The sequence below is a fragment of the Lissotriton vulgaris genome, unplaced genomic scaffold (genome assembly GCF_964263255.1).
Source record: "Lissotriton vulgaris unplaced genomic scaffold, aLisVul1.2 SCAFFOLD_639, whole genome shotgun sequence".
Classification (NCBI taxonomy): Eukaryota; Metazoa; Chordata; class Amphibia; order Caudata; family Salamandridae; genus Lissotriton; species Lissotriton vulgaris.
In genome coordinates this window covers 435,082-458,010 of record NW_028251195.1, presented here as the reverse complement: position 1 = coordinate 458,010, position 22,929 = coordinate 435,082, and the positions used below count along the sequence as shown (strand labels likewise).

At 42.2% G+C, this 22,929-nt stretch overlaps 1 protein-coding gene across 1 annotated transcript in view; it reads right to left on the bottom strand.

The window, feature by feature from the left end:
* Positions 1 to 22,929, bottom strand: part of LOC147662978 (uncharacterized) — a 361,233-nt gene that overhangs the window by 142,602 nt on the left and 195,702 nt on the right. The window contains exon 5 of the mRNA XM_086950737.1: positions 15,230 to 15,367. Coding sequence (XP_086806863.1) covers positions 15,230 to 15,367 — 138 coding nt within the window. The remainder of the gene's footprint in view (positions 1 to 15,229; positions 15,368 to 22,929) is intronic.

The following is a 22,929-nucleotide window of genomic DNA, read 5'->3' as shown; positions in this document are numbered from 1 at the left end:
TACTGTGAAACATATAGTAACAACAAATGCAGTTAAGCCACAGATGACCCTATACCAAGTAGCATTGCCTACTTTGTTGACGATTACTCTACGATTTACCAGGAGCCAGAAATTAGACACAGAGGGGCAGGAGTAGTCAAGGCCCAATAGCACAGTTCCTCTTTACACTGCAAACCATCGAACAATTGACATTACCCACACATTATTCTGCCCAAGCAGCAGAACTAACAGCATTAATAGGGGCCCTTAATTTTGGAGCAGGAAAAGTAATGACCATATACTTGGATTTAGCGTATGTAACAACCATTGTGTACTCAAGCATCATGAGGTAGAGCAGCAGAGTGTTTCTTAAATCAGATCGTAGCACTGGGATGCATAGGAACGTCTTAGAGGCTCTAATACATGCACTTGCATTGCTACAGGCAGTGGCGGTTGTGAACTGTGCAGCACACACAAATGCACAGCATTTTGTGTCCTGGGGTAATACACTAGCATATCAGGCAGCTAATTATGCAACTAGACTCACACCCCAAAAGGTACCATCAGACCCACAACCTGCCCCTGTTCTGATGGCTCAGACTGCCTAACCAGTGGAGTCTGGACCCAATACTAACACAGACAAGGACACACCTTACTACACTGAGATAGCACAATGCCACCTGAGAGAACTGCAGGAAGCTGCTAGGTAGCACGAAAATCAGTTATGGGAAGATACAGGGTGCATCCAGTCAGGGGATGACCTAGTGTACAGACAACAAATTACAGGGAAAAACAGTAAAGCCACAGGGCTTGCTTGCAATAGCCCTAAATTAGATTAATTTGCCAGCCCTTACATAAAAGGATTATTTGGCAACATAAATCTAATAAGACTAGTTTGTCACCAATTTGAATGACATCATTACCATGTATCTGCACAGCAGTTTTCCCCTAATCCCACCTTAAAAGTGATATGTTGCACCATTCTGCAACCACAAGGTCCTTTTAAAGTCCTCTATCAGTACTTTGTAGATATGATTGGTAGGTGCAGTAACTATTGGAACCTCCTCCTTGTTGTCTGGCCATTATCCAGAATGATGAATTAGGACTATGTGTCCATTGTGACGTCAAGTCAGCAGCCACATTTCTAATTCGTGAAGTGATTACACGATGGGGAATCCCATAAGGGAAAAGATCCAACAATGGCACTCATTTTTTTAATAAAATATTTGAACCTATTACAACACAGTTAGGTATAAAGCACACATTTTCCCTTATGTACCACCCCCAAATTAATGGTATCATTGAGCGCCTGAATGGCCTCTTGAAGAGCAAGATCAGCAAAATATGACCTAACTCAAACATGAAATGGCTATACTGTTAGCCAATAGAACTGTTCGCCCCAAGGAATAAACCAAGTTCAGACCATCACTTGACACTCCATCAGACAGTGACAGAAAGGTCCATGAGTGTATAAGTTTCCGCCAATAAGGAGTATGATTCAGAGAGATAGTCACAAGCTCTGAGTGATGAAATACTTATGTATTTGTGTGAATTGATGAAGTGTACAAGGTTCATATCAAAGCAGCTAACCAAGGAAAAAAGAAAAGCATGCCAAAGCCAAGTCAGACCTCCCAACTGTGCAGATAGGAGACCAAGTGTTTGCATACAACTGGGTCTGTAAATGGAGGGAGAAATGTTTTGAGGGCCCTGCACAGTCACCATGGTCACACCAACCACCCACAAGGTGTATGGTGGGAAATCCTAGATCCACCACAGCAATGTACTTCTCGACCCAGCCTTTCACCAATAATAATGAACAATCCAAATGGAACAAAAGGGGGGGAATGAAGATTGTCCCATCAAAGCACCTCCTTCAACTATGCTTTTGGGCTATTGTTTTAAAGGACAGGACAAAAGATATGCATTTTTGTTTATATGCTTTTTTTTGTCTCTTAATTCTATCCTTTCTTCTCTTTGATAGAAAAGTTCCCTCTAATTCTAATGTCTTCCACGTCCATGTAGAGCTCTCTAATAACAATGTTACCCATAATGCCCATGCTAATTGTCAGATAACATGTGGTGCAGAGACCATGAATGAGTCATGCTTCATTTGCTCCCTAATTCCTCTTGCTACTGGTTCAGATAGTATGTACTTCACAAGCGAAGTGCCCCCAGACATAGCTCAATGTTCAACAAATCTGTACTTGTGTAGAATTATGGCCCATATGCAGTTAACAAGTGTCTACAAAATATGGCGCCTTACCAGAAATACATTCTCACAGATAGGCAGGACATCAGGGAAGAAATATCATATATGAAACCCACATGGTCCTAGATCTAAGATTTTTAGGAACAGCATGTCCACCAACTGAGTGCTACAAGTATTTTGCAAACCCATTGCCCCAGACTGTGTTCGAAGGCCAGGGCTTAGTGTAACAGAGTCAGTCTTTGCCCGCGATCAGTGGCATCCCAACATTGAATATTCCTGTAGGGCCATGTCTTTAAGGAATGGCACTGATGTCAGCCAGGATGCAATAGGGAAATATACACCTACCTGGGACAAGAACATCTTCCATTCCACTTGGGTAGATCGCGCTGTAAGTTCCCAGACTGTCATGAAACTAATTTCTGCCACCCTATGTTTCAGGGGAAATTGCACCATCCAAGTAGGCTAGAATATTGGTTGTAAGATCACAGTATTCTATGCCGACATGCAGGGTGGCACCTCCAGCCTCATGGATTTGTTTTGGAAGTGTGGAAACCTACTGTATGCTCAGCTACCACCACATTGGGGAGGTATTTGTTCCATTGTGACTTTGCATGCTCCAGTCTTGTTAGTTCTTGGATTAAACATATACACTTTGCATAAACACTCCATGAGCTGTCCAACGACCTTGCTATACCACAACAGGATGAGAACTGCAGAATTTTATGGCACAAGCACTTGGAATGAAGTTACCCAGGAGTATTGCCTGTTCACCAATGCTGAATTTTTCGTTGGGAGAATATTGCCAATTCTTTAAGCTTAAGCACTTGCTCATTTGCTCTAGATCACATGGTGGAAGCTCCTCACAGTCATCAGCAATCCCATAAAAGAAGAACTGTGTGCCATAAGAATGATGTTGCTAAACACTGTTATGTACTTGACCTTTTGACAGCCATACAGGCAGGAGTATGCAAAAAGATAGGAATCACATGTTGCACGTTCATTCCAGCAAATGATGCAGATAATGGAACTTTGTCAGAGGCAACACAGACACTGCATAATTTACATACTAAAATGATATATGAAGGAGGTGCTCCAGATAGTTGGTTCAGTGGTTGCTTTGGATAGCTGTCATCCTGGAAATCGGGACTGTTGTGGGCCTTGCTTCCCACAACTGAGGTCTTACTACTAATATACAGTATGATCCAAGTAATTCTGGAATGTATTAGGAGAAAAGGTGCCAAGGCAGGACAGATTAAATCTAAATTAAGTAGTTGATATATCAACTATAGGTAGGAATGTTGTAGGAAATTTAAAACATTAGCACGCTGTATAAAATATGAAACATGAAAATATCGCACAACATCAAGCCCATGCAGAAAACACACAGTTGTTTGTGGTTGAGAACCAGTTTAGGCCCAACTCCCACACTGACACGAGCAAGGTGACAAAGGTCTCAGGCACACACTGCTGCCAGCACACACTTGCATCCACCATGAAACACACACATATTCATAGGCCAAAGAATGCTCTGTCATTAAGCATTGTCAGAAGTATATTGAAGAATGTGTAATCGTTTAGTTCATTCAAGGTTGTAAGGTCACATGTCTTTGAGTGCATTTCCCTGACTCAAATCTGTAACTTGCAAGTCAACTATTATTTACTATGTATAATAAACTCTTGTATTGATATGTATAAGAAGGTCTGTCTTCGAACAGCCATTTAAGAACAACCCCAGAGGTAGCATGAGCAGGGCTGAGGTGCAGTCTGGAGTGTTTTTCTCACTGTTGCAACAGTTAGTAAATACGGTCTTTGCATTGTCAAGAAGAGTCCATGATTTTATACTGGTATTGGGAGTTTTGTCACCCTGCAACAATAACAACTAGATATATTCTTTTCAAATACAAATATTGCCATTTCGCAAGATTTAGCCTGGCAGAAATTGTGCAAGGAAAATACTACACATTTTGAGTTTTCAAGCTTGAAAGCTGTGAAACATGTAGTATTACTATCTGAAACATTACAATGTTACCTCGATTGCAAGGTGCAGGACTTGGAATGGAGAGAATACACCCTTCCTAGCAAATACCACACCCAGGTTCAATATTACCTTCCATAATTAAAGGCAAGTCAAGGAAAGCCTCAACTGCTGGAGACTAAATTCATCATAAAGTGACGACATGCAAGGATTTGTAAGCTACCTAGTAGAAGACAAATGAAAACAAGCAAAATAATGCATGTTTGACAGAACTCAAAAATGAGATTTATGAAGCCATGCAAGGCCACTTATTTTGGCCCTGAGAGACTGAGAGACTTCATAATTCTGGAATAATGCAACGCAGCACAAATGACAACATTGTGTTACATTGCCCTGGAAAGGCATTCCACGGGCAGGGATGCTCCCATGCAACTCCGATTATTGTGGGGGTGTTTACCAATAGTGGTAGCCCTAGGAATGTGGCAAACAGATATGCCTTCTCAGGGGAGGCATAACAAGGAGAAATATCTTTATTTCTCTTCCTTACTTCCTCTCTCTATGTGTGCTGTATTTCGCAGCACATATAGAAAGAGGAATATGCCGCTCTGGATTGTTTTGGTACAGAAAGGTGCAACTTCCTGCACAAAAACAATTCTGCATGCAACACAGGCACCCTTGCACTGTAGTGCAAGGGTGCCTGCGTTGGCCCTAGACAGGCAAATTAGCACCAGCGCAGACACAAAGGTAAGAATGTGCCATATTTCTTTTGAATACAGAACATTCCTGCCCTTTCCCTGTCATGTAACACAGCAAGGTAACTTGCTGCTTTGCGCTGCATGACTGTCCCATAAATATGGCCCGTAGTTCCGACCAAAGGTTTAACTTTGTCTCTCTGAAGAAGGATGAGCAATCACAAACAGAATTTGAAACAATAAATCAACCATAAAAAAGTGTCAAAAATATCTTCTGCTACATGTCTGACCTCCTCATTTTCACATTGAAATAAATTCGGATGTTGTTTTACATTTATTTCTGTCGGTTCTAATGCCCCAAGACATACATTGCCCAGAACTGCTTATATTTCCATCCTTTCTCCAGGCATACTATGTAGATAATGTTGATGAGGTCTCCAGTTTATGTTTTTTACTGTAATTTCTTCTTATTGCCCAGCCCTCATTCCCTCAATGTTAAACTTTACTTTTGTAGCTCTAATTAGATTTGGTTACTATCAACCTTATTATAGCTATCAATACTAAAGTAAGAACACTATGATTACTCAGTTTGAAAAATAAATTGAACCATTAAAAGTACAACTATTCTGAAGCATTTCTGATGTTCTTCAGGATGTGGTTTCTAGTTGTACTAGAATGTGAGGAATAGTCCCAGAGCTGTGTCCCCAAACCGTCTCTCTTGCCTAAATGTTACTGTTAAATAATGTCATGTTTTAATATGCAGACTTTCTAGAGCACTGTGGAATCCAATTCTATGGCACAGGTGTGTGTTCTAGTGTGCAAACTATCCCAGTGTAGTGGGCTTGTGGTGGGGCTGTGAAAGTCAGGTATTGTGAAATTCCACCTTTCGTTTTTGCAGTGTGTTCTGGGTGACCTGAAGACTCTAGTTTGGTGCTGTTCATGACAGGACGGGTCTTAAGACCTTTCATGTAACCCATGGAAGTGAACTTTGTTGTCTTTTAGTTGTACATATTCCTTGTCAAAGTGTTTCATTTGGGGATTGAGGTGATGAAGGTTCATTGCACAGTATACCTGTCCTATCCTTCAAGCAATTTCTCAATTTCAGGCTGATATGGCATTCTTTCCTGCTCATGTGTCTAGTAGCATGGGATCCCTGAGAAATGCTGCACAGTAACGACTGTGTCGTGATTCCGCATACCATTACTCCGCAAGTCGGAACAACGACTTGCGGAGGGGGGTCGCAGGATGTTGGAATAGTATAATTTACTATTCCAACTCCAGTCTGTGCGGACAATAGGAAAGGTGTTGGATTTTAAATCCAACACCTTTCCCCCCCTCCGCAAGTCTCTGTTCCGACTTGCGGAGTAATGGTATGCAGAATCACAACGTGGTCGTTGTAACGACAGCGTTGTGATTCCCTGCGGGGAAAAAGACTGTGGGATAACATCATACATTCCTCTTCGACAGACCCCCTCCTTGATGGACTGGAACCTGCGAACCTAAGCATGGGCGAATTTTGCGAATCTGGCGTTCGCAAATTTTGCAAATTTGCGAACTCGCAATCCGCAAAATCCGCGAATTCTCGCGAATTTGCGGATTTTTTTTTGTGTGTTTGCAAGGATTTCTGCCAGTTTGCAAGGATTTCGGACAGTTCGCGAGGGTTTTGTAACAGTTCGCAATTGCGAACTTACATGTCGGCTCGCAACGGTCACGATTATGTTGTTTCTACGTCTGGTTCATCATCATAGGTTCCCAGCACCCTCTGTTTCACCCCTGCCACCCTCTGTTTTACCCATGCCACCCTCTGGTACATCAATGCCTTATGCCACCCTCTGGTTCATCATCACTGTAGATTATGGGGGGGAAAAGCAAGCACACCTGCCTGCTTCAACTGACATGAATTAATTTGGGGTTGATTTATTAATGTGTCACTGTTTTAAAATTCCAGTCTGGCACCTGCATCCTTATCTGTAATTTGCTTTCTGTTGCAGTGCAATTTTTTTTCCAGGACCTTTGTGGCCTACTTGTAGCTATTCTATGAGCCTGCTGTGAGGGTCAGAGCAGGGTCATACAATTGTTGCAACTAGCAACTGAACTCTGGAGGGGCCCTTGTTAGGAAGCACTACAGGGAACGGTTACTAATGATGAGTTTGAACTTTTGAACCTGCTTTCACTTTTGCAAAACTCGTTTTTCTGCAGAGCAGCATTACAGCAACTTTAATGCCCCACCAAGCTTATATGAGAAAGTTGATTTCTAATCCAAAAGTTATCCAAAGAAAATCAAAAGGCCTCAAATCTAAAAAAGTGCAGGCAAATGTCAACCTGAGGAGTTATTCTGATAAAAATAATCATTTTCAGAAGGTCTATGCTGCTTGCTAGTAGATTTCTTGTGCGGAATTGCAATTTTTGTAATTTCGCGAGTGCGAGATTGTTGCTGCCCGCCGCACCTACATGTTCGCAATTGCGAACTTATACCGCAAAGAAAAAAAATCCGCTGCGTGCGAATTTGCGGATTTTGCGGGAAATTCGCGAATCTCGCGGATTGCGAATTTACCGAAAATCCACAAAATCCGCGAGTGTAATGGATTTTCTGCCCATGCTTATGCGAACCCCTTTGTCCCCCCAACACCTTGAGACCCTTACGGGTAAGTAGTCTCCCTTAACAAACACCTTGATTGATTGTTGTGGTTCCCTGCGGGAAAAAAGATTTGTGGTAAACATTGTTTACCATTGAAGAGCCACATTTTGAGGTTTCTTGTGAAGATGTGGAGCAATGTTGTCTGTCTGAGGTGGAGCAGGAAAAGGAGCGGCCTCCCAATCTGGTCTTTCTGGTGCGGGGGCCTGCGGCGTAGGAGAGCTGGGCTGATCGCAGGGTCCTTTGGGGTGCGTGGAATTTGAGTCCGCTGTTCAGGTCTGCTAGTCCGGTGTCATGGAGGGCTTTGTGAGCATGGGTGAGCATCTTGAAGGTGACTCTAGCTTCGATGGGGAGCCAGTGGAGTGTGTGCAGGTGCTGGGAGATGTGGCAGCGTCTTTGCAGGTTGAGGACAAGTCCAGCTGCGGTGTTTTGGATATTCTTTAGCTTGCAGGTGAGTTTTTTGTTTATTCTGGTATAGAGTGTGTTGCCTTGGTCGAGTCTGCTGGTGATCAGGGCGTGAGTGACGGTCTTTCTGTGTTCGAGGGGGATCCATTTGAAGATCTTACGTAGGAGGCCAAGGGTGTGGAAGCAGGAGGATGAGACGGAGTTGATCTGACGGTCTATTTTGAGATCTGAGTCCAGGATGATTCCCAGGTTGCGTGCATGGTCTGTAGGGGTGGGCGGGCTTCTGAGGACGGGGGCCACCAGATGTCATTCCAAGCGTCGGGGTTTGGCCCCATGATGAGTACTTTCGTTTTGTTGGTGTGTAGTTGTAGGCGGCTGTTGTTCATCCATTTGGCGACGGCTTCCATGCCTTTTTGAAAGTTGTGTCTTTCGTTGTTGGGTTCATTGGATAGGTAGAGGATGAGTTGGGTGTCAACTGCATATGACACAATGTTGAGTCCATTGGTTCTGACGATGGGGGCGAGCGGAGCCATGTAGACATTGAAGAGCATAGGACTTAGGGAGGATCCCTGGGAGACTCCGCAGGTGGTTGGAGTGGGGTCTGAGAGGAAAGGGGGGAGTCTGACCCGCTGCATTCTGCCAGAGAGGAAGGATCAGATCCAGTCAAGGGCTTTGTCCTGGATCCCTGCGTCATGGAGTTTGCGTATTAGGGTGCGGTGAGAAACTGTCGAATGCCGCTGAGAGGTCGAGAAGGATGAGGGCTGCTATTTCTCCTTTGTCCAGTGGGGTGCAGATGTCATCTGTTGCGGCTAGGATGGCTGTTTAAGTACTGTGGTTTTTTCTGAAGCAGGATTGGGAGGAGTCGAGGATGTTGTACACTTCGATGAATGTGGCGAGTTGGCTGTTGATGGCTTTCCCGATGACTTTCGCTGTGAACGGGAGAAGGGGGATGGGTCTGTAGTTTTTGAGGTCAGTGGGGTCCACCAAGGGTTTCTTTGGGAGGGGGTTGATCTCTGCGTGTTTCAAGTCATCGGGGAACGAGGCAGTTGCCAGGAAGCAGTTGATGGTGGTGCAGAGCATGGGTGCAATGGTGTTGGCGGCTCTGTTGAAAATGTGGTGGGGGCAAGGGTCCATGGGGGCCCCGGAATGGTTTGAATTCATCGTCTTCAGTGTGTCTTCGGTGGAAAGGGATGCCCAGCTGTAGATCGCTGTCTTCAAGGTGCTGGGGGTGGTTGGTGAGGGTTCAGTGTGTTGGTTGTCTTCGTCAAAGTTTTCGTAGATGCTCTTGATTTTGTGGTGGAAAAAGGTGCTGAGTTTGTCGCAGCGGTCTTGTGAGGGATGGATGTCGGCGGGCTCGCTGGTGGGTTGGGCGAACTCCTTGATGATGTTGAAGAGTTCTTTGCTGTCTTGTGCATTAGTGTAGATTCTATCTTCAAATGCTTTTTTCCTTGTTTTTCCGATGATTTAGTGGTGTGTGTTGGTGGCGGCTCTGAAGTTGTTGTGGGCTTCTGTGGATTTGATGTTCCTCCAGGCCTTTTCGAGGTGGCAGAAAGTGCGACTTGGCGTGGGTTTTGTCATTTTTCTTGAGGGGGGCTAGGGTGTTGGTGCTGGCGGAGATCCATCTGTGCAGTGTTCGCGCTGCGGTGTTGGGGTTGTCGTTTTCCGCAATGGTTGGGGTGGAGTTGCTGAGTGATGAGGTTAGATGGTCATCAGTGATTCTGGTCCAGGTTCTTCGTAGGAGCAGGTGCTGGTGTCTGTGGATGGTGGGTATTCTGAAGGTGAAGTGGATGCATCAATGGTCAGTCCATGGTAGTTCGGTGGTGTGGCTGAAGGTGAAGGCTTTCCTGTTGTGAAGAGGGGGTCGAGGGTGTGTCCTGTGAGAGCGTGAGTTTGGTCACGATTTGGAGTCCAATGTTGTGGAGGTTGTCTAGGAGGGATGTGGTGCTGGGGTCCACTTGGTTGTGAAGGTGGAAGTTGAGGTCTCCCAGTAGGGTGTAGTTGGTGGACGCGATGGCATGCGGGGAGATGATGTCCGTGATGGAGTTGACAAAAAGTCTGCGGGGTCCAGGAGTTAGGTAGACGAGGGTTCCTCGGAGGGTGGAGGTGGGGCTGGCCAGTATCTTGAAGTGAAGGTGTTCCATCAGGTCTGTGGGCTCGTCGGGGAGTGTGCTCAGGTGAAGGGTGGATGGATTTGTGGACAATGGCGATTCCTCCTCCTGGGCGGATGGCGCGGTCTTTTCTGGAGATCTTGTGTCCTTGGGGAATGGATTGTCCAAACAATCCATCCAAAGAATCATTCAATGAAGGATCAGTTGCTTTGAACCTTGCCATGAGGAACAGCTTCCTGTGATAAAAGCCAGCCTGAGATCAGAGTGCTGGTCCCACTTTCCATAAAACCCAAGATTCATATGTTGTGTATAAACCTGTCTCTGAAATCAACAGTCCAGTCTGAGATCTGACCACTAAGAGGGCCTCAAGCAACCTTTTAATAAACCACTATTTTCTGATGGGTCACTGAGTTAGCCCACCACTGTCTGGAGCAAACCCTTCTGGCAAGCTACTGTGGTTGTGTTTCCATCTTCAGGTGATGAGTTACACTGGCCTTTTTGTTTCCTGAGACAGGATTTCCTACTGGCTAACAAGAGAGCCAAAAAGAACACAGCTACAGCCAAAGTTCTTCAGTTTTAATAGTGCAAATAAACACCAGCAGGACCACCTGGCTTGAATCAGAACTGGTTCAGGCACTCACGGCTGTGCTGCAACAACTTGCATCTGCCTAAATACCTTGCATATAACTGCTCATACTAAGAAGGTTGACTGCATTGTGCAAGAAGCTGTCACTACAAACTCTCCCCATCCACCTATGGGAGTGTCAAAACAAACTGGTGTAGGCCTTACTACTGGGAGGATCTTAAAACTCCTCCTGGGGTACCTTGTTAAAGATTGCAGGAATCACTGTTAGCATGAGCTGAAAGCCATTTTGTTCTTGGCAGCCATTTTAGTTAGCCATGTGCTCTCCATGTGTTTCTCCCTCTCCCAGAGCCTTGCACATGCTCAGAAAGGCCTAGCTGGTAGAATACACTTGCTCCTAGTGTAGAACTGTCAGGCTGTTCTTGCTGATGTAAGGAGAAATGTCTCTCCTCCCACTTTGTTGAGCAAGTAAATTTTGTATACCCATATTAGTCAACAAGCATGCTTGTATATGCCAGGACCTTCCCTTGGGTTTATGCTGACTAGGCAACAAATGCACATATAAGGTCCCTGTTCTCTGTACTCCTTAGACTGGCTCCTACAGTGGGCTGAGGGTACCGTATGACGCAGTCCCCCTCATGTGAGGTTAATACATGCATTGTTTTTATATTACAGCTTCCGTGCCAACTTCTTCTTTGTTGGTTTAAAGGACCGGGTGTATCAGTGATCCCCCTTAGAAGGTTTCTATTTCTTCAACCTAGGAACCACTGGGAGAAGGTTAAAAACTTCCAGGGTCAACCAGGAACTCTGCCCCATCGCATTCTATAAAGACCTCTTCTGCAGTCTCCATTGAGCCGCCTGAGAAACCCCACCCTTCTGGTTGACATGAGGATTAATCGTCAAGCAATCTGTTCATCTGTTTCCCTGCCTAAGCTTTTGCTGCAAAAATGACAGATGCAGTAGATTAATGAACATGCCTGTGTTCACTGTTTTTCTGTTTGTTTGCATCTTGAGACCTGAGAGGATAATGATCACTGCATTAGGTGGAGAGCAATCTAAATGCAGGCGCCTGCTTTATACTATTCCCAACATGAATTATGTAAAGATATAGACCTTACTAGGCCTTCACCTTTTTGAAACCAGTGATGTTTTTGTCTGTATCTGAGCTTCTAAACCTGCATTACCCTACACGAGTTATCCACGAGATCTCACAGCTGCTCCTTATCAGGGGCATCATGGCTCAGCACACCTGCTGCCTGTGAGGCCCCTGTAAATTTTTCCATTTAGCTATGTTTGTGAAAACACAAGTTTTGAGCTTTTATGAACAGTGTTGGTGCGCAGGTCAGCCCTCTCGGTCGTGTCTACAGGCTCCCGATGGCAGGAAGAGGGGGCTGAGGCATGATCCAGATTCAGAGATTTGTTTCAAAATGAAACACTCTGTAGCTGGATATCTGGCTTGTGCATGTCTGAGGGGCCTAGTTCCACTATAATCCCCTCACACAGGCACAATCCATTTTTTTAGCAGACATACTGAGAATGCCTCAGGCAGCACATAATATCTGCTAAAATATGGCTGGCAGGCCACAAATCAATACATCCCAGAAGCCAATGAAAAGCCAATGCATAGAGCCTTTGCTGACTCCTCACTGGAAATCATGGCTTTCAGCTTTCAATGTCCAGCGCCAGATTTCTGCTAGACTGCTGCCATGGCGCCTTTGAGGTGCCAGCTAAGTAATCAAGGTAAGTACAAACAAATGTTATTTCTACATGCATGTTTGCATGTCTTTTTGAGTTTGTTTGTGAGTGATTAAGAGTCAATGGCTTTGAGGGAAAGTGTGATTGTGTTTGAGAGAGTGAATGAGAGTGACAGTGAGGTGAAATCTAATTTTGGGAGTATATATGAATACGTGAAATAAAGTAGGAGGGAGGGATTGAAGGTGTGTGAGTGTGCTAGAAGGAGTGGTTGATTGTAGGTTGTGAAAAGGAGTGGATGAGAGTCATGGGTTTAGGTATCAATGGTGCAGCAGATACATTTTCGCCAGGGCTCAGTCAGTGAGTGAGTGTACGTGTTCTAATAAGTGAGAAAGAGAACCAGTGAGTCTGAGTACATTTGTGTGTGATTAACAGCGAGTGGGAGTGAGTATGAGTGAGAATGAGTAAGTGAGAGAATGTGAGTTAGAGTGAGTGAGGGGCAGGAGAGTAAATGTAAGACGAATTGACTGTGAGTGAGGCAAACTTTGAAAAAAATGAGGTGAACTCCTGGCCAGTATTATGGTCAACTACTTTCAAAGATCACCAGTCTTCACTGCAGCTCACTTTCACTACTATGCGAGCCCAAAAAGAGGGGTTCTTTTGCATTTCTGTACAGTGGGAGGTAGTCTATCGGTGTCTCACAGATCCTAGAGAACTGGCCTGATAGGAGCTATGGCAGCAACAATCCTCCTAACAAATGTGTGAGTGATCACAGGTGTTTATAGTTGTTGGCAGTCACTGTATAGAGCTCAGTGCCATGAAAGATTTACTATTCAAACTCACCAATTTATCAGTCTGTTTCAAGCTGCAGGGTTTGCAATAAGCTAGCCACTCAGATAAATGTACTAAAGGATAGGTGGGCTCAGGCCTATACCCTTCATTCTTTTTCTTAGACCTCAACAGTTTTTTCTGTTACATGTTTGTTTGGTTTTGCCAGATAGGAGTGTGTTAAACTGCAAAGCCTCATAACATGCACAACAAAACTTTTCTTATACCTATGAGCAGCTTTGCAAAGTACATTGATATAAGTAGTTTCAAAAACAGAAAATGTGGATGCTATGAAAACAGGGGCTGTGCACTGCTTGTCGATCATCGGCCGTGTCAGCTGACCTGAACCTCTGAGAAGCCAACACAGACAATCCCACCAAACAGTGCAGAGATCGGTGGGAAAGTGCCCTGCAGGACCCACCCACCCTTCTGCAGTGGATCACAGCCTAGTAACACCCTTATAGCCCACCTCACCTACCCGTACCTTTCACAGCACCAGTCAACGCCCTCCTAGATCCCTGCTGCAACATGCGAGAATTCAATTTTCTGCTTGATTAATATTGTGACCAGGGACATCATTGAGTAGGAAATGGTGGATGGGGAAGTGGGTCAAAGTTAGTGCCTCCTGCTTCCCCACCATTTCCTGATTTGGGAAGTCCCTGCCTGGGACATCAAGAAGAAAGTGACAATTACAGGCTGCACGTTCTAATTGAACAATGGTGGGTTTCAGGTAGAGTAGCCTGGACAGTTCTTAATACTTATTGCACAGCTATAGTATACCCGTGAAATTGCCTACTACCTCATTGGTCAATTTCCTGATAGTCCACAATGAGCATGCATAATTAAAAATTCTCACACTCCAATAGTCAGGGCTATTTTTCTTTATTGTCAGGCATTCAAGGAATTGCTATTTAGCAAACCCACTGGTCTCCTCATTCTCACTAAGCATCACTATGATTAACAATATCTCAAACCTTAAGTTTGTTTGCAAAACTTGGAAGGCTGTACAGAGAGACTGGTGCTGGAAATAACATATCAATGCATAATATATGTCGGAATGGCAAGTAGCAGACTTGTTGTGGCCCAAACAGAACCACTAAATTTTAGAAGTCAATGACCTTCAGCTGAAACGGCTTGCCAAGAGTGAACAGAATGTGTAATTGTGTTGGAATATGTAATTTTCCTCTAACTGTGAAAAGCACTTCTGACAGGTGTTTGATAATATGTGCTAAAATGAGTCTCATAGTACAGTAGTTTAGATCCAGTAAATATCAAATAAGTCAAAGTTACTAATTGAATTTTCTGATGTCGTAAGAGAAAATTCGACTTGTAATTTTTGAGGCTGTTAAACTGGTTCAAACATGAATGATAGACTAGAGAAATCTAAATCAATAAACATAAAACTCTTTTGACTCCACAAAGTTGTAGTATTTCTCAGCACCCATGAGGACTACTGTTAGATATGATCCTCTTTTTTTAGCCCTTTACATGATTATCTTTATTTTTTATCCATTGGATGTTTGTCTATCAGTGATCTGATTTGAGTAGTTTCTGACTTAAGTGACTTAGATTAAATATTTACTTTTGAATTGTAACTTTATATATTGCGTGACTTTAATAACAAACTCATGTCCAAGCGGTTTTGGCTGTACTACAGAATATCAACACCAACAATATTGTAGTACAAGAATATCGAGGACGAATATTGAGGGAAGAAATATCAAATGGTAAGTGTAAATTAAGTAAGTATTGATTTAATATTCCTAATTCTACATCTCTGTACCTTAAAGACATGTGTACCACACACACTCTCACCCACACACACACCCACACAAACACGCGCAATCACACCCACGCACATACCAACACACACATACACACATATATATATGTATTTATATATATATGGATTTAGGTATCTAAAATCTAGACGTACTTGTCTACATGTTATCGATATTCTGTCCTCGATACTGTGTCCCATCGAAATTATGCATTGATTTTTAATCTCAGTTCCACCATTTTACCAGTACTTTTTGGTTTCCTGGATACGTTGTGCTCTTGTCCCACATCAAGCCTGGATTCTGGAAGCCAGTACATCGGTTTCACTCTTCATAGTGACTTACCTGTAGGCATTGGTATTAGGCAGTTGGTGGTGGTTGCCAACTGCTACATTCCCCAAGCAGGCGTATCCAGAGGGTGGTATCATCTGATAAATGGTGACATCTTTTGTAGCTCCACTCCCTGTATCTTTCCATATAACTCTGGAAAAACAAATGGAATAACGTGAAAATGGATTGCAAACTGATGTCTTTATTCCTATAAAGAAATTAGTTAAACGGGCCAATAACATGTGAACAGAAAGCTTTTCAGAAGTGTGGTCTTACAGATAAAAAGATACAAGTATTTGATTTAGAACTTTAGTTCCAGCTTTTAATCTATTTGGTAAAAGGGAATTGTATCCAATCCCAAGACAGATTGCTCAGTGACAGGGCCCTCTTTGAGACTAATGCCATATTTAATTGAGGATGTCAATGGATTTCGATGATATACTTAATATCACACAACACCAACACTGGAGTATTACATCATCTACCCTTTCCTCACATGAAAGGGTAAGAATTGAACCACAGTACTTATTCATTATTTTAACTTAACTTAATGACTTCTACTTGATCCATCAATGCTTGCAAGACTTGCTCTGCTTTTACTTTATCTTGCCACTGTAAAAACAAGTGTCAGCAGAACATGCTGGGCAAAATATAGCACCAGTGTGTAATATCACATGGTAATGCCTTATAAGCTGCTAACCAAAAACACCCAAAACCAAGAAAAGAACTGGAGAAAAATGAGGAGTATAAGGGGGATGACTGCAAGCAAGACAAGAAAAGAGGAAACAGGAAAAAAGAATATGAAATCCTAGTTTGTCATTTTGGTGAAGAACATTTATTTTACAACTAGCTGTACCCGGCCACGCGTTGCTGTGGCTCAGTCTGGTTAAATGGAAGAGAAAGAAAAGAGTAAGCGCACGTTTCTAATATGTTTAATTTCACAATGCCTGTGGGTATACAATATGTTTTTGTCCATCCTAATATATGTATACTATTGTCTAAATGCTTCCATTGTATTTATTGCGCAGCAACCAAATCGATAGGGTCTGTTTGGGTTGCAAAGTGAACCAACTCCTCCCCCCTTGCTCCACCCACTTCCCGGTCTGGCATCCTGACACCAACTGTCCATCCTAATATATGTAGACTATTGTCTCTATGGGTCCTTTCTGAATGTTGCCAAGTGAACCAACTCCTACCCCCTCCCTCCACCCACTTCCCGGTCTGACATGCTAATGTTGCAAAGTGAATGAACTCCTTCCCCCTCCCTCTACCCACTTCCCAGTCTGCCATCCTGACACCAAATGTCTATCCTAATATATGTAGACTATTGGCTCTATGCATCTATTATAGTAGTTGCGCAGCAACCCAATCAATAGGGTCAGTTTGTCCTTTAGATTAAAAACACGTGCCTATTTGACACACGCGTATTCAAATCCAACGTTGTGTATCTATAAACACGTGCTAATGTTGCAAAGTGAACCCACTCCTCCCCCCTCGCTCCACCCACTTCCCGGTCTGGCATCCTGACACCAACTGTCCATCCTAATATATGTAGACTATTGTCTCTATGCGTCCTTACTTAATGTTGCCAAGTGAACCAACTCCTACCCCCTCCCTCCACCCACTTCCCGGTCTGACACGCTAATGTTGCAAAGTGAATGAACTCCTTCCCCCTCCCTCCACCCACTTCCCAGTCTGCCATCCTGACACCAAATGTCTATCCTAATATATGTAGACTATTGGCTCTATGCATCTATTATAGTAGTTGCGCAGCAACCCAATCAATAGGGTCAGTTTGTCCTTTAGATTAAAAACACGTGCCTATTTGACACACGCGTATTCAAATACAACGTTTTGTATATATAAACATGCGCTTATTCGAATTCAACGTTGTGTCAAAATTTCAAATCAATCGGTGAAGAACTTTTGTAGATTTAAGATTTTTATCAAACGCACATTGACATTTTTATTTGTCTGTTTCTGCTTTCGATTAAAAACACGCACCTGTTGGACACGCGCGTATTCGAATCCAACGTTGTGTATATAAAAACTCGTACGTATTCGAATGCAACGTTGTGTCAAAATTTCAAAGCAATCGGTGAAGAACTTTCGGAGATTTGAGATTTTGAACAGACAGTTAAATTTTTATTTATATAGATTTTCCAGAAACAGGTTTGACAGAAGGGGTTCACAGAGGTGTCTTTCTCTAAAATACATAGAGCTGGCAAAAAGAAAAACGTGTTTTTTCATCTCTTATTCTGGAATGGTAGGGTCGATTAACTTCACAAGATTTAAACAAATATTTCCAATGAAATCGGTCTCGCATCAATGAAAGTTTGAGGTATTGGCATTGCATCATTATTTACAACGCCAATAGGTCAAACTTTCAGTAATGGGAGACCTAATACATTGCAAATGCTTTTTAAATCTTAATCGTACTTCTGGGATTTCATTACCTTCTTCAACAACAGGCCTGTGGCCTGTAGAAAAGGGCCTAAATGTTCCTCCTCCAAATACCAACAAGGATGGACACTGCATTTGCATGTGATGGGAGCAAAGAGTCAAAAGATGGCCATAGCTGGCCAACCAAAAGAATCAATCAGTGATGTCTGCTGGGAGAGAACCAAGCTCCAAAAGGCGGGACAGATGCACAATATTAACCAACCAGAGAAAAGGAATTTTAAAAAGCAGGCCAACGCGAACCAAAGCAGTGAGCTTGTCCAAAGTCCCTCATAGCCCATATACTGAATACTGCATACCTCTTAGAGCAGTGCATGTGCTGCCCCGCTCGACCTAAAAAATATAAAAGGTGTTCCCAGATCACAATGTTACTTAGTTTGGCAGCGATATTTCTGATAGTTACTATTATCTTTCCCCAAGATCCCTCACCTTATTGTCTGATTAGTTACAGGCATCACCATTAAAATATGAGGCCTTTTTGTTCAACTCATCTGTTCACTGATAATATTATAAACATTAATACTATTTATTTGATGCACACAAGGTTTGGGAGTTGCAGGCCTGTCAGACTTGCCTCATTGTACTGTTTCTAAATTAAAATGATGCCTGTAGGTGCTTATTCTTGAAAATGAGAAGGACCCGGTCACTGTTTTGTTCTGCCTGTATTTTATTTTACGCAGAATCACACCCTAAGGTAATTAATCCTTGGATGTTTTAACTTTCAAGTAGTTACAAATGTTTACACATTTTTTCAGAAAATTTGAAAACAAGTCTGAGGTTACGTTGTTGTGCACAGAACATATATTTACATGTACTCTAACCTTATTCACAATAAACTCAATAGAAAATTATAAATAAATACATTTTCCACAATTTCTACAAAACATTTAACACAAACAAATATTTCTGACTTCAAGTTTGTACCCTGCTTAATGGTTCCACCAGGTTTTGAAAATAACTTTTTGAATTTATTATAAACCTATTGTGTTTATTGTGAATGAGGTTAGAGTGCATGTAAATATATGTTCTGTGCACGACAACGTAACCTCAGACTTGGTTTCAAATTTTCTGAAAAAATGTGTAAAAATTTGTAACTACTTGAAAGTTAAAACATCCAAGGATTCATTACCTTAGGGTGTGATTCTGCGTAAAATAAAATACAGGCAGAACAAAACAGTGACCATTAAAACAACCGCAAAGGTGCACCACAAAGGACAAAAAATAAGTGCAAATGGTATTTAGCACAAGAAAGAATTATTTCTCAAAAAGATGTTGGTAATCTTCTGGTAACAGTCAGGGTTGAACTGTAAAATTATTTTTGAGTGGTCAGGACAAAGCTTTCATTTGTATTTGGATTCCCTAGGGAATAGGCACAGTAACGATGGGTGCCAGCCAGTGTGCACACAATTCCCTTTAGTAACTCAAGGGCCACGTAACATTACGGGGAGAAAGGTAGTCAGGTGCTGACATTAGGAAGGGTCCATCGATTTATCTCTGTTTCTCAAAACAGTGACCATGTCCTTCTCATTTTCAAGCATGTAGGTGCTTATTCGTCATTTAGGCCAAAGGTTCTGTTCACATTATAAAAATCGACCAGATCAATTTCATTATTCATTCTTCCTACTCACTCTCAAACAAAGAGGAGAGGCTACACACAATTCAACTATATGGATACTATGAAACAACTGAGTGGGTGATCGGTTCCAGGTTTCTCTGGAGCTAAGAAAGGCAAAGTGGCAATTAAGCATATTTTTTCAGATTACGTTACCTTTTGTATTAAGATCTGCTATTCCTTAGTTAAGAAAGACACTCCAGCTGGCATTCATGTGCACTCTACTATGTCCAAGGCAGCTTCTAATGCACTTTCCCGGGGCATCCCCATAGTTATTTGCTGAGCAGTCCCTTTACATTTGTTGCCAGCAAGCCATATAAGCTGTTGTCACAACAGAACTGCAGCTGGTGTCACCTAGAAGCCACTGGCAGTCCAAGGGAGCTATTGTACTGGAATCATTTTCTGGATCTAGTCTGGCATTACAGATTTGTTATGCATTTTGCAGAGGACCCTTTGAGGGACTGCTGAAGATTTCCCCGAAGAAGGACTGCTCATACATTTCCTTAAGGGTCTGACCCAAAAACATCTTTGCTTCTCGATGGACTCCAGGTGCATGGAGAAGAGGAGTGACAGGCTAAAGAAAAGAATCATGGCCCGATCCCACACACCAAAACACAGGTGTCCTGGAAATGCTAAATGGATGATGGTATCAAATCCAGGGTTAAAGTAGCCACACTTGAAGTCATTTGATGCAACACAGTGGTATTGGAGAGGTAAGGAAATGTTTTCCCTATACAGTCTGGCACCTGATGAATATTCAAAATGTGAGAGTTCTGTAGTATGACGTATGCATCAGAACTTTGCAGTGGGGGCTGTGCAGATCCTAATATTTGGCATGGACCGAACACCTAAAAGTAAACAAGATTTTTGGAAAAGTGAGCATCAAAATAAGGGTCGATATACGTTCATTTACCGGCAGAACACCTGCTGACCCTTGTGTAGTGCAATTCTCACAAAAACAAGAGCGACCCATATGTACTCATGTACTGGGTAGTGCTAATTAAGCAAAGATAATGTGCACAAGGAACTAATTTTTCAGTGAAGTGATTAATTTTGACAGCAATTTATGTATCCTACTTGACCTAAACAAAATAAACAGATATAGATTAAAGCCTTAGGTCAATAAAGCATGTCAGTATTTAAACAGTTTTTATACGTTACTACCCACAGGACAAAATATTTAACTCCTCACTTTAGCCAAACTGAATTTTATTTGTTATTGCATATTAGTTTTTCACACAAAAAGAGCATAAGAAAGATGTTTCCTCTCTGTCTGTGAATATAAACAATGAGCAGTGGAGCCCTCTTGTACATACGGAATTATGTATTTTATTACAGGGTCATGAGGAATTCAGCTCCCAAGGTGAAACTATACTACATGTGCAGTAATAGCCAGTTCTTATTTAGCCATTGAATATACAACATTGGATGGCTCACGTTAAACCAAGAAAACATGTATCATTAGACCTCTGTGTACCTAGCGATCAACAATGTGTTTGACAAGCAACTCATCACAATGGTTACAAGGATATTGGTTACACTGCGTTGTCAAGGTATTACAGAGGTGACTTCATTCAATTATGTCAATTAATGTTCAATTTGGAATATAACATTTTTAAAGATTTTTTATATATTTTCATGTATGGATTAATAGTGCATATATTCTGAGCAATGAAATACTATATAGCTCCATACATTAACTTAAATCCAGCCAAGACCTGGATTGGTATGTGTGTCATTAAAGGTGTTAACCTGGGCCCTGCTGAAAGATGAAAACATCAAGCCCATGACCCAGTGAGGTACATCATGTTAGAGTATAAGTTGGTTTGGGTCTCGTCATTTAGCACTGTCTAGAGGGTCTAATCTAGGGCTATCTCTCTTCTAGGTGGCATCTAATGTGTGAGTGTTGATGTTTAGTAACACTATTAGGGGGTGGAGCATGAATGATTCACAGAAGAAGTAGAGCATGATGGCTTAGAGGTTGCTCTAGAGATAATGGGTTATAGTAGTTAGTTTAGACTAATGAATTTCCGCCACTCTTACAGACTATTTTATCCTTTTCTAATTGAATCACACTTTTCGAACCATTTGCATTCCAATAGTTGCAGAGTGAGGGAGATGTTACCACCTCTGGGTGATGTTTTGGCTTTCTCAGTTACTTGCCAACGTATTTCTTCTGCAGTGTGTGATTTCAAGTCAAGTCAAGTCAAGTCAAGATAGCTTTATTCGGTGTTTTAACAAAAAACCATAAAAGCATGACATACAAAAACACAATTAATCTATACATCTCTTTCTCATATAAAAATTTCGTATAATAAAACATCATCTAGGTAAAAATGAGTAAAATACAACAAGTTCATTTAAAATTAATTTACAGGACTCTTGGTATTCATACAGTCTGCTGCTGTATACGTATTATGCGGTGTTTATAAGGAACATTATAATACGAGTTTTTCAGTTTTATACATTATTCAAGAAGTCCTATACATTTCCCATAGACCCCCTGCATTTTACGATAAACGTAAGGAATTTTATCATTGTCACTGTAGTGATTTCTTCTTGCAACATATATAGTCTAAACAGTGCAGTCTTGCAGGTTCTCACCCCCCATGACTTTAACAGTGGTATCAAGTATCTTTTTCTCCCCCATTCATAGTACTTACAAAAAAGTATACAGTGTAAGTTTGACTGTCTGGATGTATCATCACATGGACACTTTTCCATATTTGCCGACCAAATGTTTGTGTTGGGAAAAGATACAAGCCTATAGAACGACTCCGTCCTCATTCGGGTCAGGAGCATTCTATGAAAACACGAATAAGTTGGTGCTAAGTAGGCATGGATTCCTGGGCCATGTAAGATATTGCGGTGCGCTACTATGGTGGATTTGTGCCCATCTAAATACCATCTTCGTTCCGCCAATAAATCTAAACACGCCGTTTTTAAAGATTTTTTTGATATTTGTGTGCATGTTATGGGGTTTGTGTAAAGATCTGGTTTGCCGATGGAAAAAAGGAACTTTTTCACATAAGCTAACCATGGTTGTTTGGTGGAAGCCGAATAGTTTAAACAATCAGAAATTACTTCTCTGTTGAACCCTGTGTCCTCACATGTCCAAATCTTAAACCACAGCATTACTGGTGCTACTTTTATCAGGTCTATGATATGGATTCTATCCAGTTCATTATGGCACACAGTGGTGGACGTGGAGCGAGGAACTGAGAGTAAGTATCTAAGGAAAGCGTTTTCCACTGTTTGGATCTGACTGCTATCTGCTATGCCCCATATGCCTGCCCCATATATGGCGGTGGACACGCATTTAGCAGCATATATCTTAAGTAATATATGCACGGGTTTCCTGCCCAATCTCTTAGCAAAGTGTTTAAGGGCGCCTATTGTGCGGGCAAAAGCTAAATTCCTGGAGGTTATGGCTGGTGCCCATGTTCCCTTATTATTGAATATAATTCCTAAATAGGAGAAGGTTTTAGTCATTGCTATCTTGCTGCTGTTTATAAAGATTTTGCAATTTGGTGTGTTTTTTCGCAAGGAGCATGACATTGTAAATGTTTTTCCTTCATTTATTTTTAGGCCTCTTGTAGACATAAAAGATGAGAAACCTGTTATGGCTTTCTGGAGGCCTAGC